Here is a 14,091-nt window from a genome sequence, read left to right as displayed (position 1 = left end):
TTTCGCTTTTTAGACATTAATTAAATAAAAGTTATATTTTATGTATCATTTCTATTTAGTGCACTGCAATGGACATTTCTTCTTCTTTCTATCTTTTTGTGATCTGACTCTTGTCCGTAGTAGCACCCCCATCTTTTCCAAATAAGAGAAACTGATTATTGTGGGGTTTATTGAAATACCATACAAGGGCATATATGGTGTCTGGTGCAATCAGAAATCCCGAAATATTGTATCAAAAATCGCATGCATGGACAGAGTTTGCGATAAAGCTCTGTCCCTGCAAATCCACATACTTTTAACTGTATTGTTTGCAAAAAATACAATGAGTATGTGACCGCATACCACTCCCCACGACCGCCCTGTGCAATCGACCACCCCTTGCAATCTTTTAGCGCCCCGGCTACCTTTCCATGAACCTACCTCCCCCCCAGTTAATGAACGGTACTCCGGTGAGGTTCTCTCTCTGGGACTTTGGTCAGCTAGTCTCTAGGCTCCTGCACTGTGACCCCGATCAGCTGCATTATGCAGCAGCTGACCAAGGTCATAGTGCGATTGCCCATTGCCCAGCTGACCGGAGCCCCAGAGGACCTCACCGGAGTGAGTTTTTTCTTTATCTATTATTTTTTTCCAGTAAATACAGCGGCCGGCTCTGCTTTGCCTGTTAGAGCAGAGCAGGAGTAGGAGAACCCGAGGAAAGCCCGAATACCAGATCACATTTCCCATAACAAGTATGGGAAATGCAATCTGTTAACTAAAAATATGTGAATTGAAGGGATTTGTTAGTTTTTCACGATTCTACTCCAATTGTCCTTTTAAAAATTGATGTGATACTAAAATAATGTGAAGAGGGTGTGAAAACACCCGTTTTCACATTATTTTAGTAAAAAATAATGGTAATAAATGTGCCTCAAAGTGCTTTACATTTGAAAATTAAAAAAAAAAACATGATTCAAAATAAACTTAAGTATTAACAGACTTTTAAAAACTAAAGAAGCATTAATGAAATGCTGAGTAAACAGCTAAGTTCTGAGCAGGGCTTGGCTGGCAACCTTTAGTCTGGGGGGCAAATGCAATCAAGTGGCCCCGGCTTTTCTACCAACACATGGCTACAGCACAATGGATGTGGCAAATAAACTTCAGGGGTAGTTTATCTAATGAGGATGCGATTTAAATGTGTCACAAAATATATGAAAAATCATTAAATACATCACCTACCAGTCCTTTCTGACAAATAGAGACTATTCTAGTGACTAATATAAAATATAGGAAGCAATCTACAATAACCACCTCACAGTACCTCCCCCCTTTCAATGTCCACCTCACAGCACTCCCCCAGCCCCTTCAATGTTCACCTCTCACAGCACCCCCCTTCAATGTCCACCTTACAGCACGGTTGGCTGTATTTCCCCTTCGCGCACGGGACCTGGAAGTGACGTTAGTGAGGGCGGAAGTGCAGTTCCTGCCCATGACAGCCAGCTTGTCCCCACTTACACAAGTTTGTTGTCCCCTCGCGGGCTCGCTGCGCTCACCGCGCTTCGGGCACGGTTATATTTCCCCTCTATGCCCACTTGGATGGCAGAGAATAACGCTGGACACTGGCTGATGACGTCAGAGTCCTCTCGGTGAAGGGGATTTAGACATTACCTCCCCCATCCCTTTCAATGTCCACCTCACAGCACTTTATACTGCCCTGTCACATAGTGTCACGACCCTGTCTAGTTGTCACCTTTTTGCCTCGAGACTTACCCCTGTCAGCTGTCCCATAGATCTGTGTTTGTAGTTCTCCTGGGGGATCTGCTCTGACTTCTCTATGCATTCCTGTCACAGTAATTACTGCACCTGGTCTCTCCTGTCTGTGAGCACTGCTAGCCCTGATTGGAGTCGCAGGTGTGGTTCTGATTCTCAGAGCTGCAGAGATGAATACTCCCTCTGCATGTTGTGCCTTCCACCACTCAGAATGCCACTGCCAGACCACCTGTCCATATCCACCAATTGCTGCCAGACCCAGGGTATATGTTTCCTCACCTGATAGCATTCTGGGCCTGAACATCTCGTCTTCCCGTAGTGTATGGGTCATGCTGTTTCTGCATTTCAAGTGTATCCCTGAAACCTGCTACAGCAACCCCCGGTGCTTCCAGAAAACCTGCTACAGTAATACCTGGCATCCAGTCATCCTGTTACAGCAATACCTGGCCTGTGCTCTGCTGCTAGTCCTACTCCTGGTTGGTCCCTGGCACTCGGTAAACCTGCATCGTGTCACCCTGCCTTGCTTCCTGCTGTGGATCAACTCCTGCTCCTTTTACCTACCTACTCCCTCCCTGAACCTAAAATTCGAAACCTATCCATTCCTTCCTGAAACCTCTCATTCCCAATTATCCAATCCAGCCTGCACCTGAGTTCCAACCTTGTCACAGCATTTCCGGATCACCCTGTTTAACCCTCGTCTCAGCATTACCTGATTTCCCTTCAGCCATTGTCACGTTATTCCAGTCCAGAATCAAGTTCCAAGCTCATCAGTTCTATCCACGTAGCCACCCAGCTACCAGCGTCTACCCACGGCTATCCAGCCGCTCCACGTAGCTACCCAGCTACCAGCATCTACCCACGGCTATCCAGCCGCTCCACGTAGCCACCCAGCTACCAGCGTCTACCCACGGCTAACCGAACGCTCCACGTAGTCACCCAGATACCAGCGTCCACCCATGGCTATCCTGCCACTCCACGTAGCTACCCAGATATCAGCGTTTACCCACGGCTATCCAGCCGCTCCACGTAGCCACCCAGCTACCAACTTCTACCCACGGCTTCCCAAGCCACAACAAGTAGCTTCCACGCTACCATCCGTCTACAAGCCCATCTACTAGTAACCCGACCAGCTCAGTCAGCCTACCTGCCAGTCCCAGTCCGGTCCCTCCAAGTTCCTTCTGGTCACATTCCAACGTCTCAAGTTTCCAGTTCCAGTCACTCATCACCAAAGGCAGTTCTCACTGCTACCCACTTCTTATAATAAAAGAGCTATTCATCTACATCATCTGTGGTTCCAGTCATGCCGGCCTCCGTTGAAACCCGATCACCACCTGAGACAGGTAACTTGCAGACACCAATTGTGACACATAGTATCTATGGTCTCACACAGCCCGACTGCATGCACCTTATACATTATCACTCTGTTCACATGTGGTTTTATATATACACACATATTTGCTTATTTGCACGGTTAACACTTTATTTTCACTTTATTTGCACTAGAAACACTTTATACAGAAATTGTCAGCACATTTTCTGCATAGTTGCACTTTACTTCTTTAAAGAGTGAATATTATTATTCATTTTTATTAGGGATGAGCGGGTTCGGATTTCTGAAATCCGAGCCCTGCCGATCCGAGTCGTATCCGAGTCAGACTCGACTTTTCCCGCCTGACTCGGAACTGAAATCGAGGCAAAACATCATCATCCCGCCATCCGGATCTCGTGGGTTTTGGATTCTATAAAAGGTCCCTGAGTTGGCGCCATTTCTCATTCCGGCTGTGGACAGTGAAGAGGGAGGGTGGGAGCTAGGGCTGGCTGGGCTGTGTTGTGCTGCTGTTGTCCATAGGGGCTGTGACCACTCAGTCACAGGGGCTGACTGGGCTGTGTTGTGCTGCTGTTGTCCATAGGGGCTGGCTGGGCTGTGTTGTGCTGCTGTCATAGGAGCTGGCTGGGCTGTGTTGCGCAGTCAGTTGTCCATAGGGGCTGTGTCCACTCCAAAGTCTATAGGGCTGGCTGGACTGTGTTGTGCAGTGTCCCATAAAGGCTGTAGTCCTAGAGGGGTGCTGTAGTGTTGTCCAGGGGGTGATCTGTGCATCAGGGGTGTTCCCCCAAAGTGCACTACAAAAAAAAAAATTTTTTTTTCTGTGTTTGTGAATAGACCTCTGTGTTTGTCAGTAGACCTCATTCAGAGCCGAACGCTATTTGCGCTCGCTCGTTCAGAAAAAAGGGGTGGCTATTCAAAAGAACCGTTCGCTCTTTGCGGTCTGTTCACGCCTCTAGGTCTGAACGAGCGAACCAAACATGCGGTCGTTTTTTTGAAAACTACGCCCCCTGGCTGCTCGCATCCTACGTCATGTCCGCTATTTATTAGATTAATTGAGTACATCGACCAGCATCTGAACTGCTCGCTATTCTTGTGGTTGGTTTTTCCTACCGCAATCTTACGAGCAGTTCTGACTATAAAATAACCCAGTGACGTGGTCAATGACGCTGCTGTATTAATTATGCACACCCATAAAACGCCCATTTTGACCTTTAAGCACGCCTGCGTTCGGATCTCCACTCCCCGTTTTCAAGCACCTTCCCCTGTTACCACCCACATACACCTCCTCCTGTCACTCAAAATAGCAGGCATTCGCTATTCAGCGAACAAACAATTTTTGGCCGCACTGACTGGTTCGCGCATGCGTATTACGATCCGTACGCATGCGCAGTTGTGCAAACATCGCTCGGAACGAATGAGCGGCCGCTTACGAGCGGCTCTGAATCAGGCCCTGTGTGCGCAATAGCCGCACGTGCATCAACAAAGTAACGCCAAGCGTGCGCCTGTGTCATAAGTAAAGGGCCGGCTGCCTTGACCGTTAAAGGGTGCTGTAACCCCCAAGGTGCACTCCAAACAAAATAAAAAATTATTTTCTGTTTGTGAATTGTGTGCACTGTGGCTGCACGTGCATCAACAAAGGAGCAACGCCAAGCGTGCGCCTGCGTCATAAGTCAAGGGCCGGTTTGGACATCTGGTCTGGGACTGAAGGACGTGCCAACAATTTCTGACATGTCTACTGTCACTGCATATGATACTGTCACCAATGACAGAATGGTGGAGGATTACATCAGTGACAGCATCCAAGTAGGCATTTCAGACAGTCCGTACCTGTACTGGCAGGAAAAAGAGGCAATTTGGAGGCCCCTGTACAAACTGGCTCTATTTTACCTGAGTTTCCCCCCCTCCAGTGTGTACTCCGAAAGAGTGTTTAGTGCAGCCGGGAACCTTGTCAGCGAAAGGCATAGGAGGTTGCTTCCACAAAATGTGGAGAAGATGATGTTCATGAAAATTAATTATCAACTCTTCCAGGGAAACCAGCCTCCAGAACGTACAGAAGGACCTGTGGTGGTCGATTCCAGCGGGGACGAATTAATACTCTGTGAGGATGAGGATGTACACAACACTGAAGAGGGTGAGGAATCGGTGGATGAGGAGGATGAGGACGACATCTTGCCTCCGTAGAGCCAGTTTGTGCAGGGACAGATTAATTGCCAGCTTGTTTTGTGGGGGCCCAGACGAACCAATCATTTCAGCCACAGTTGTGTGGCAGACCCTGGTGCTGAAATGATTGGTTTGTTAAAGTGTGCATGTCCTGTTTATACAACATAAGGGTGGATGGGAGGGGCCCAAGGACAATTCCATCTTGCACCTCTTTTTTTTCTTTGCATTATGTACTGTTTGGGGCCTAGTTTTTCAAACTGCCATCCTGTCTGCCACTGCAGTGTCACTCCTAGATGGGCCACGTGTTTGTGCTGCCCACTCGTGTCACTTAGCATAGTCATCCAGCTACCTCGGTGCAACCTTTTGGACATAAAAACACTATTGTGAGGTGTGAGGTGTTCAGAATAGACTGGAAATTAGTGGAAATTAAGGTTATTGAGGTTAATAATAGCATAGGAGCAGAAAAACCCACACATTCTGTGATTTTAGCTGTTTTTATGCTTTTTTTCAAAAAAATACAGATCCAAAACACAAAACCCAGAACCCAAAACACGGAAGGGTGGTTTTGGCAAAACCAATCCAGATCCAAAACATGAAGAAAGATCCAGATCCAAAACCAAAACACAAAACACGAAAAGTGGCCGGTGCACACCTCTAATTTTTATACATTTTTTAATATATTCTTTTACTATATACTTATATATTTCCAACGTTACATGGCACTTAGCACTTTCAGGTGCTCTATATCAATTTAACTTTCTTAAAAGTAAATAAATCCACCATCAGCCAAACTCGCAAGTACTTTTGATAGCCAGAAATACAACTCGGGAATTTACCAAGAATCGTGATTATATTCACAGGTGTAAATTTAGCAAACTCTGGGCCTGATTCAGACACGCTCGCGAGCGCTGAGCGCTCGCAAGCAGGTCGATGTTGGCCCAGTGTGCATGCGCACGACGGAGGCGGCTCCGTCGTGCGCATGCGCGAGACCCAGACAGCGATGGGCTAGCCGTCGCTCCAGGTTTCGCTACAAAGGGGGGCGTGCTGTCGATGTTGAGTGACAGCACGCCCCCCTTGGTGGGCGTGACTGCCCAGACGGAGGCGTTCCCATGGGATGGCAGTGGGTGGACTTGCGGCAACGAGACCCTACTAGAAGGGTCTCGTCGCAAGTCCGATGGTCGCGATGGTCTTGACCATCGCGACCATCATCCTGGCCGCTCGCACTAGCTGTGGGTGGTCACCCACAGCTATGCAAGCGGCCAGGAGGCCGCTCTAAAAATACAATAGGCGGGCACTGATTCAGAGTGAGTGCTCGTCTGGCTCTGAATCAGGCCCTCTGTCCTAAATAGAAGCTTTAAATAGACTACCTCCTGAGCTGCCTGTTTGGCCTGTATGTTTCTACCTCTAGTTACTGTCTAAAGGGTTAATTAAAAAAAAAATTACATAGGGTACCCCCCTAAGCATAGCCAGTCATGGGCTCCTGAGCCAGTCCTGGCTGTAAAACTATGGGGGGGGGGAACGGAATTGTTCACCTGGAATTTCTGAACAGGCTTTTTGGTGAACCAGGGAGTCTCTATCTATCATTCTGGCTCTGTGGGATCTCAGGGCCACCTTGGTTTTCCGGGAAGCCTATTTCTAGGTTCCTATCCAGCCCAGTCACCAGAGTTTTCCTCTGGCTGGTGGTCCGAGAGGAGCATTTTCATTTTTAAACATTTCCATTTGGTCTTTCCAGAGCCCATAGACTTTTAACGAAAGTCATGGTAAATCATTAACGATCAGGTTTCTACCTTTTCTAAATGACCTTCTGATCCTTGCTGATTTCTGGATGTTCTCAAGGAATAGGTCTCTCCAATCCCACGGAAATATCGTCACTGGGATGTATTACACCTGGACTCTATCGCAGGAGATGTACCATATGAAGGATTCACAAGGTTTTTAGTAATCACTGAGTGTCAATACACTATTTCATTAAAATCCTGGGCTCGTTTGTCTCCACATTCGACATGGTGGAGTATGCCCAGTTTTTCCCTGCCTCTTTGGATGAAGGATGTTCCCTGTGGAACAGTTCCCACCAATAGCTCACATTTTCCTGGGAGGTTAGGCTCTTCCTCTGGTGGTCCAGGCATCCCACTTACACTGGGGCCACCCCCTTTGGGATTCCACACAGGGTCCACTTCACCACCAATGTCAACAACCATCCAGGGTCAGTGAACAGCCTACAGGTGCCGATCAACTTTGTAGATCTCCGAACAGTCTTCAGAGCCCTCTGCCTGGCTCGGCTGTTCCTACAGCCTGGTCCAATCCAGGTTCAATTGGATTACATGACTGCCATTGCCTACATAAACCAGTGACACTCGCAGTCATGGTGCATTGAAGAAGGTGAGTTGAGTTCTCAACTGGACAGTGTGTCAGCTTCCAGCTCTGTCAATAGTCTTCCTCCTCAAAGTCCGGGTTGGAAAAGAGAGCTTCCTCGGTCATTTGGGCACCTACCCATGGGGTATGGGGAATGGGGGCTTTGGACCTGATTCAGAGCCGCTCGCTAAATGCAATCGCTCGCCATCAGAGTATGCAAATTCGGCTAAGTGACGGCATGGCAGGCGCTCGCTCGGAAAGGCATAAGCACATCCACTTTGACTTGGTGAGCGATCACTTTGTGTATGCAGACGCTCATTAGCATATGCAGAGACGCCCACTAGCGCACATCATCTCCTGGAAGTGTATTAGCGCTTGTGGTTGCCTTACCTTACCGCAAGCACTGCGTGGATTTCAGTGTAAAAAAAAGGCTGGTGACATGTACTATGACGCTGTCTGTTAATTATGCACACCTTACAAATGGCGTTGCAACACTCAGACACGCCTGCATTCGCACCTCCACTCCCCCGTTATTAGTGTCCTGCCCCTGTTACCACCCACAAATGGCCTCTCCTGTTAATCATTACCCTGGGCTATCTTTGCCTGGCGAATGAGCGGATTCCAATCGTTTTGAGTAGTTTGTGCACGCGCAGTACGAAGCGTGCGCTTTCGCGGTCACATAACATCGACAAACGGGTCTGAATGAGCTCCTTTGTCCACACGCCTTTCAGATCCTAGTTCTTCACTGGGGGTGGCCAGACATCGCCTTGGTGACATCTCAGCACGAACATAGACTATTGAGGTGCTGCTAGGTAGCTGCTGTGGCTCAAAGGGCATATACCGTAGTATACTAGATACCTGGGTTCAAATCCGGGTTGAGATGATTTTACCTACCCGTACCAGGGTTCCAGGAGACCTTTGGGTGGACATCTTGCCAGTCCGGCAGGAGTTCCTTCTCTCAAATGCCTTCCCTCCAATTTCGTGGATCTGTGGGTCCTCCGCAAGCTGCAGTGGGAGGGAGGCATGGCAATCCTGGTTGCTCCTATGGGCCTTGGTAAGCTTGGTACACACATCTTCTAGCCACGCTTTGCTGTAGCCTCCTTGTGGCTGGTTGTTCTGTCTCAGGGCCGGTGCTTCTAACCGTATCTGGCGCATCTTATTGCTCTTCACTCAGTCTTGAGCACTTCCAGGTTCTCCAGGTCGGTCATTCATACTATGCTGTATGCCCGTAAGTTCTCCTCTGCAAGCCTTGTTGCTGCTTCGGCGGATTTACTTTGCTTGGGGTTCCGCCTGGAATTTTATGACCAGTGGATTTCCCTCTCTTGGGTCCTCTCCCTTCAGCTGGTGGGGCTGGATTTGTCCCTCCACCTCTGTTCTTGGCAGTTTCAAGTTCCTACACTTTCTGTCCTCTTCAGAAGCAGTTTGCTCAGATAACTCACGTATGATCTTTCTTCCTCAGATGGTGTTGTTCCTCGGCTCCTTGAACTTTGTTTTTTTGTGCTTCAAGTTCTTCAGTTGTCACCCTTTGAGCCATTGGGCTCTGCTGACAATTTGTTGGCATACATGGATGACCACTTTCCTGTAACTGTGAGTGGGAGCAAGTAATGCATGGGGATGAGAGACGCAGATCTTGTGCTGAGCGGAGAGGTCAGTTAGGGAGATATTTTGAGATGAGTGAAGAGATGTATGTTGGTGTGGTTTGGTTAATAGCCTTATGTGTAAGTAAGAGTATTTTGTATTGAATATGGTAGAAAACTGGCAACCAATGGAGGGACTGACAGAGCGATGCAGCAGATGATGAACGTTTGGCAAGGAAGATAAGCCTTGCAGCTGCATTCATAATTGATTGTAATGGCGATAGCCTGTTTTTGGGAAGACCATTCAGTGACACGGACCAGTACAGATGGTGATAAATCTGGGGAAGATAGGTAGATTTGAGTATCATGCGCATACAGATGGCACTGAGATCCAAAAGAGCTGATTAGTTTGCCAAGAGAGGAGGTATAGATTGAGAATAACAGAGGTCCTAAGACAGAGCCTTGCGGTACTCTAACTGATAGAGGTAGTGAAGAGGAGGCAGAATCAGAAAAACGAACAGTAAAAGAGCGATCAGATAGGTGGGAAGAGAACCAATAAAGAGTCGTGTCCCTAAGACTGAAATGTGAGGAACAATTTATTATGTGATAGCCACAAGAGGATGATGTTTTTGACATCACTCTGATTGAGATAAATTCTATACCATATAGGGGCCACACATTATATTTAAGTGTGGCCATTTTGTGTGAATATATATATCCTTGAAGTGGCATCATCATCTTTATATATTTCTATATACCAACCGGTTATTGATATTAATATCAGGACATTTCAGTGGAATAGGAGCGTACGCAATTTTTATAACACATTTTATTTACATTACATACACTATTCTCTTTTAATATTTCGCTTTTTAGACATTAATTAAATAAAAGTTATATTTTATGTATCATTTCTATTTAGTGCACTGCAATGGACATTTCTTCTTCTTTCTATCTTTTTGTGATATGACTCTTGTCCGTAGTAGCACCCCCATCTTTTCCAAATAAGAGAAACTGATTATTGTGGGGTTTATTGAAATACCATACAAGGGCATATATGGTGTCTGGTGCAATCAGAAATCCCGAAATATTGTATCAAAAATCGCATGCATGGACAGAGTTTGCGATAAAGCTCTGTCCCTGCAAATCCACATACTTTTAACTGTATTGTTTGCAAAAAATACAATGAGTATGTGACCGCATACCCCTCCCCACGACCGCCCTGTGCAATCGACCACCCCTTGCAATCTTTTAGCGCCCCGGCTACCTTTCCATGATCCTACCTCCCCCCCAGTTAATGAACGGTGCTCCGGTGAGGTTCTCTCTCTGGGACTTTGGTCAGCTGGTCTCTAGGCTCCTGCACTGTGACCCCGATCAGCTGCATTATGCAGCAGCTGACCAAGGTCATAGTGCGATTGCCCATTGCCCAGCTGACCGGAGCCCCAGAGGACCTCACCGGAGTGAGTTTTTTCTTTAACTATTATTTTTTTCCAGTAAATACAGCGGCCGGCTCTGCTTTGCCTGTTAGAGCAGAGCAGGAGTAGGAGAACCCGGGGAAAGCCCGAATACCAGATCACATTTCCCATAACAAGTATGGGAAATGCGATCTGTTAACTAAAAATATGTGAATTGAAGGGATTTGTTAGTTTTTCACGATTCTACTCCAATTGTCCTTTTAAAAATTGATGTGATACTAAAATAATGTGAAGAGGGTGTGAAAACACCCGTTTTCACATTATTTTAGTAAAAAATAATGGTAATACATGTGCCTCAAAGTGCTTTACATTTGAAAATTAAAAAAAAAAACATGATTCAAAATAAACTTAAGTATTAACAGACTTTTAAAAACTAAAGAAGCATTAATGAAATGCTGAGTAAACAGCTAAGTTCTGAGCAGGGCTTGGCTGGCAACCTTTAGTCTGGGGGGCAAATGCAATCAAGTGGCCCCGGCTTTTCTACCAACACATGGCTACAGCACAATGGATGTGGCAAATAAACTTCAGGGGTAGTTTATCTAATGAGGATGCGATTTAAATGTGTCACAAAATATATGAAAAATCATTAAATACATCACCTACCAGTCCTTTCTGACAAATAGAGACTATTCTAGTGACTAATATAAAATATAGGAAGCAATCTACAATAACCACCTCACAGTACCTCCCCCCTTTCAATGTCCACCTCACAGCACTCCCCCAGCCCCTTCAATGTTCATCTCTCACAGCACCCCCCTTCAATGTCCACCTTACAGCACGGTTGGCTGTATTTCCCCTTCGCGCACGGGACCTGGAAGTGACGTTAGTGAGGGGGGAAGAGCAGTTCCTGTCCATGACAGCCAGCTTGTCCCCACTTACACAAGTTTGTTGTCCCCTCGCGGGCTCGCTGCGCTCACCGCGCTTCGGGCACGGTTATATTTCCCCTCTATGCCCACTTGGATGGCAGAGAATAACGCTGGACACTGGCTGATGACGTCAGAGTCCTCTCGGTGAAGGGGATTTAGACATTACCTCCCCCATCCCTTTCAATGTCCACCTCACAGCACTTTCCCAGCCCCTTCAATCAAAGCACCCCCTCTACAATGACACCTTACAGCAACCCCAGACTCTTCTATGTCCACCTTCAGGCACCTCCCTCAACCCCTTCAATGTCCACCTGTCAGGACCATATACTGCCCTGTCACATAGTGTCACGACCCTGTCTAGTTGTCACCTTTTTGCCTCGAGACTTACTCCTGTCAGCTGTCCCATAGATCTGTGTTTGTAGTTCTCCTGGGGGATCTGCTCTGACTTCTCTATGCATTCCTGTCACAGTAATTACTGCACCTGGTCTCTCCTGTCTGTGAGCACTGCTAGCCCTGATTGGAGTCGCAGGTGTGGTTCTGATTCTCAGAGCTGCAGAGATGAATACTCCCTCTGCATGTTGTGCCTTCCACCACTCAGAATGCTACTGCCAGACCACCTGTCCATATCCACCAATTGCTGCCAGACCCAGGGTATATGTTTCCTCACCTGATAGCATTCTGGGCCTGAACATCTCGTCTTCCCGTAGTGTATGGGTCATGCTGTTTCTGCATTTCAAGTGTATCCCTGAAACCTGCTACAGCAACCCCCGGTGCTTCCAGAAAACCTGCTACAGTAATACCTGGCATCCAGTCATCCTGTTACAGCAATACCTGGCCTGTGCTCTGCTGCTAGTCCTACTCCTGGTTGGTCCCTGGCACTCGGTAAACCTGCATCGTGTCACCCTGCCTTGCTTCCTGCTGTGGATCAACTCCTGCTCTTTTTACCTACCTACTCCCTCCCTGAACCTAAAATTCGAAACCTACCCATTCCTTCCTGAAACCTCTCATTCCCAATTATCCAATCCAGCCTGCACCTGAGTTCCAACCTTGTCACAGCATTTCCGGATCACCCTGTTTAACCCTCGTCTCAGCATTACCTGATTTCCCTTCAGCCATTGTCACGTTATTCCAGTCCAGAATCAAGTTCCAAGCTCATCAGTTCTATCCACGTAGCCACCCAGCTACCAGCGTCTACCCACGGCTATCCAGCCGCTCCACGTAGCTACCCAGCTACCAGCGTCTACCCACGGCTATCCAGCCACTCCACGTAGCCACCCAGCTACCAGCGTCTACCCACGGCTAACCGGACGCTCCACGTAGTCACCCAGATACCAGCGTCCACCCATGGCTATCCTGCCACTCCACGTAGCTACCCAGATATCAGCGTTTACCCACGGCTATCCAGCTGCTCCACGTAGCCACCCAGCTACCAACTTCTACCCACGGCTTCTCAAGCCACAACAAGTAGCTTCCACGCTACCATCCGTCTGCAAGCCCATCTACTAGTAACCCGACCAGCTCAGTCAGCCTACCTGCCAGTCCCAGTCCGGTCCCTCCAAGTTCCTTCTGGTCACATTCCAACGTCTCAAGTTTCCAGTTCCAGTCACTCATCACCAAAGGCAGTTCTCACTGCTACCCACTTCTTATAATAAAAGAGCTATTCATCTACATCATCTGTGGTTCCAGTCATGCCGGCCTCCGTTGAAACCCGATCACCACCTGAGACAGGTAACTTGCAGACACCAATTGTGACACATAGTATCTATGGTCTCACACAGCCCGACTGCATGCACCTTATACATTATCACTCTGTTCACATGTGGTTTTACATATACACACACATTTGCTTATTTGCACGGTTAACACTTTATTTTCACTTTATTTGCACTAGAAACACTTTATACAGAAATTGTCAGCACATTTTCTGCATAGTTGCACTTTACTTCTTTAAAGAGTGAATATTATTATTCATTTTTATTAGGGATGAGCGGGTTCGGATTTCTGAAATCCGAGCCCTGCCGATCCGAGTCGTATCCGAGTCAGACTCGACTTTTCCCGCCTGACTCGGAACTGAAATCGAGGCAAAACATCATCATCCCGCCATCCGGATCTCGTGGGTTTTGGATTCTATAAAAGGTCCCTGAGTTGGCGCCATTTCTCATTCCGGCTGTGGACAGTGAAGAGGGAGGGTGGGAGCTAGGGCTGGCTGGGCTGTGTTGTGCTGCTGTTGTCCATAGGGGCTGTGACCACTCAGTCACAGGGGCTGACTGGGCTGTGTTGTGCTGCTGTTGTCCATAGGGGCTGGCTGGGCTGTGTTGTGCTGCTGTCATAGGAGCTGGCTGGGCTGTGTTGCGCAGTCAGTTGTCCATAGGGGCTGTGTCCACTCCAAAGTCTATAGGGCTGGCTGGACTGTGTTGTGCAGTGTCCCATAAAGGCTGTAGTCCTAGAGGGGTGCTGTAGTGTTGTCCAGGGGGTGATCTGTGCATCAGGGGTGTTCCCCCAAAGTGCACTACAAAAAATTTTTTATTTTTTTTCTGTGTTTGTGAATAGACCTCTGTGTTTGTCAGTAGACCTCATTCAGAGCCGAA

At 47.6% G+C, this 14,091-nt stretch overlaps 1 protein-coding gene across 5 annotated transcripts in view; it reads right to left on the bottom strand.

The window, feature by feature from the left end:
- LOC148442276 (claudin-16-like) overlaps window positions 1-11,944 on the bottom strand; it is a 263,777-nt gene extending 251,833 nt beyond the window's left edge. For 3 of the 5 annotated variants that reach the window (XM_088464094.1, XM_088464097.1, XM_088464098.1), the window contains exon 1: window positions 1,747-1,815. Coding sequence is in view for 1 of the 5 variants with exons in the window: in XM_088464096.1 (XP_088320222.1) it covers window positions 11,892-11,909 (18 nt within the window). In the remaining 4 variants the exon portion in view is untranslated. Of the gene's footprint in view, window positions 1-1,746; window positions 1,816-11,891 lie in introns of those variants that run through there. The other 2 variants (XM_088464095.1, XM_088464096.1) reach the window with 2 other exon arrangements.
- Between the last annotated feature and the right edge of the window lie 2,147 nt (window positions 11,945-14,091).

Source organism: Taudactylus pleione, unplaced genomic scaffold (genome assembly GCF_031769625.1).
Source record: "Taudactylus pleione unplaced genomic scaffold, aTauple2 ptg001575l, whole genome shotgun sequence".
Lineage (NCBI taxonomy): Eukaryota > Metazoa > Chordata > Amphibia > Anura > Myobatrachidae > Taudactylus > Taudactylus pleione.
This window is presented reverse-complemented; position numbering and strand designations above follow the sequence as displayed.